The 3,159-nt window shown below is 27.0% G+C and overlaps 1 protein-coding gene across 1 annotated transcript; it reads left to right on the forward strand.

Annotated features, from left to right (window-relative positions):
* The first annotated feature begins 1,483 nt into the window (after window positions 1-1,483).
* On the forward strand, window positions 1,484-2,704 carry LOC136780822 (uncharacterized). The gene has a single exon (XM_066739366.1). The coding sequence runs from the start codon at window positions 1,484-1,486 to the stop codon at window positions 2,702-2,704; it is 1,221 nt and encodes a 406-aa protein (XP_066595463.1).
* Window positions 2,705-3,159: the final 455 nt, after the last annotated feature.

Here is a 3,159-nt window from a genome sequence, read left to right on the forward strand (position 1 = left end):
GTGCAAAACGATGAGGATTTTTACCATTTTTAGCACCTATTTTAGCAGGTCTTTCAGCCGTTGGATCATTAGCTGGTGGTGCTGCTAGTATTAGTAAATCAGTGAATGATGCTAATGCAGCACGAAAACGATTGGAAGAATTAAAACGTCATAATAAATCAATTGAAGGACAAGGACTTTATTTGGCTCCCTATAAGAGAGGTCGTGGATTAAGAAAACAAATAAAAAAACAGAGGAAGAAGAAAAAAAAATAAATGACGTAACAACCATTATATATCTGGAGAAAATGTTAAAAAATGTACCAGGATTTCGAGGTGTTTATATGCGTACAAATCTACCTAAAAAAATTCGTAAGAAAGAATGTGCAATTGTAAATTTGGATAATAAAGAAGGATCTGGTACTCATTGGGTTGCATATATAAAAAATGGAGATAATATTAAATATTTTGATTCGTTTGGAAATTTAAAACCACCGAAAGAATTAATAGATTATTTTGGTGAAAATACAAAAATTGTATATAATTATAAGCAATATCAGCATTATTCTGAAAAAAATTGTGGTCATCTTTGTATTAAGTTTCTTCGTGAAAATATATAGAACTATCATAATATATTTCTTCAGTCTCCTTAAAATGTCCATAACGTTAACATAAAACGATACAAACTCACAGCTAGAATCTTATTATTTTCCATCTATTGAATTGGAAAATGATGAAGATTATGAACTTGGTTTAATTAGTTTTGAAGCTTTTAATTCTATACCAAATATTGACGCAACTAACGATAAATTTTATCTCGATAATTTGAATATAGATATTCCTCATGGTTCGTACGAAATAGAAGCATTGAATAATTTTTTACGTGAGTCACTGTCAGCAAATGAGGTAAATCCAGACAATATTGAGAATTATCCAATTACAATACGTGGTAATAATACAACTTTAAAAAGTGAAATCTTCTGCATTTATGATATACATTTTGAAAAATCCAACAGTATCGGATCTTTACTTGGATTTACTAAACGTACAATTTTGGCAAACAAATGGCATAAATCAGACTTTCCTCTTAACGTTAATAAAGTGAACATTTTGCGAATAAGCTGTAGTATTACAACAGGAGCCTATAGCAACGGATCGTTAGTGCACACAATTCATGAATTTGCACCAATTGTACCACCTGGGTATAAAATTGTTGAGGTACCACCAAATGTAATATATCTCCCGGTAACTCAAAAAATTATAAATCATTTAATTATACGTATTTTTGATCAAAATGATAATTTAGTTAATTTTCGTGGTGAAGAAATTACTGTTCGATTACATATTAAAAAGAAGCATAAGTAAAATGCTTATATATAATCAAAAACATCATCTTTCAACTCTCATTCCTGGAGCAACTCGTGAATCGGAAGTACAACTTAGTAGAAGAGGTTTAAATCTATCAAATATTAAATTTCTACAATCATTAGGTTACATTGTGAAAAATGATCGACATACTAGACATTCAAGAATCACCCGTGTTGGACAATCGAATAACAAAAATTGAAATTCATGGATATAATCCTTATGCCAATACAAATTTGAGAAACAATGATGAAATTAGAATTCCAATCCAACATCAAGATCTATATATATTACCAAGTCAAAGTTTTCTCTACATAGAAGGAAAAGTAACAAGAACTGACGAAGGTAAAGATGAAGTATATCTTGATAATAATTGTATGGCATTTCTATTCGATGAGATTAGATATGAATTGGATGGTGTTGAAATAGATCAATGTAGAAATGTTGGGATTACTACATCTATTAAAAATTATCTATCAGTTGGCAGTATTAATAAAAATTATGTAGAAAATGCAGGTTGGTGTCATAATGCTTTAAAATATACAACGAGTGATAAAAAATTATTTTTTAATTTTTGTGTACCATTACGAATGTTATTGGGATTTTGCGAAGATTACAATCACATTGTAATAAATGCCCGACACGAATTAATACTAATTCGATCTCGAAACGATTTGAATTCTCTCTTTTCTGGGTATGATAAACCCAAAGTTAACGCATCGATTGAATTAACTAAAATTCAATGGAAAATACCGCATATTACATTGGAGGAAATGAATAAATTAGCAATTCTACGTTTTGTTGAAAATGGAAATGTTGTTACTATGAACTATCGAACTTGGGATTTATATGAATATCCTCTTTTACAATCATCAACCAAACATACTTGGGCTGTGAAAGCATCTACTCAACTGGAAAAACCACGTTTTATAATATTAGCATTACAAACAAATCGAAAAGATCAAATATCAAATCAATCTCATATTTTTGATCATTGTAATATATCAAACGTTCGTCTCTTTCTTAACTCTGAATCATATCCTTACGACAACTTAAACATAGATTTTGATAAAAATAACTATAGTTTGTTATATTTAATGTATTCAAAATTTAAATCTGTTTATTATGGATTACAAGAGGATAATTTATTAACTCTTAATAAATTTAAGAATATAGCGCCTTTAATTGTCATTGATTGTTCACGTCAAGTTGAATCCATTAAGAATGGTACTGTTGACATTCGAATAGATTTTGAATGTAAAAAAGATATACCTTTGAATACTAGCGCTTATTGTTTAATTTTACACGATCGTATAGTTGAATACAGTCCACTAACTAATATTGTTAGAAAAATTACATAATAAATTATAATTTTACACAATAAAATTAATGAAAAATAAAAAAATTACTAACAATAAAATTAAGGATAGGGGAAAACATCTTCGTAGAATGTGTATTGTCTAGTACCTGAGAGAGATTTTAAATAAAAATTATAAAAAATATTTGTAAAAAATGTAATTTTTGAATATATTTTGTATATTATCAAAAAAATGAATAAATAAATAAATTAAGATTTTTTTTAATTATAAATAAGTTTTTATTACAAATTACCCCATAGTTTATAACGTATACTATTTTATAATACTACAATATTTATATAAAACAATTGTTATTAAATACACTAAAATTATTTTTCACTTAAAAATTGTTTACATATAATTTGTTCTGGAATATAAAACAATTGATTTTAAATAAAAATATAAAATTTCGTTTTGTACAATAGAATATTTGTTAAAAATTGTATGTTTTTCAATCA

Source organism: Prorops nasuta, unplaced genomic scaffold (assembly GCF_024137725.1).
Source record: "Prorops nasuta isolate Cenicafe-Biocafe unplaced genomic scaffold, Cenicafe_Pnas_1.2 PNAS00020, whole genome shotgun sequence".
Classification (NCBI taxonomy): Eukaryota; Metazoa; Arthropoda; class Insecta; order Hymenoptera; family Bethylidae; genus Prorops; species Prorops nasuta.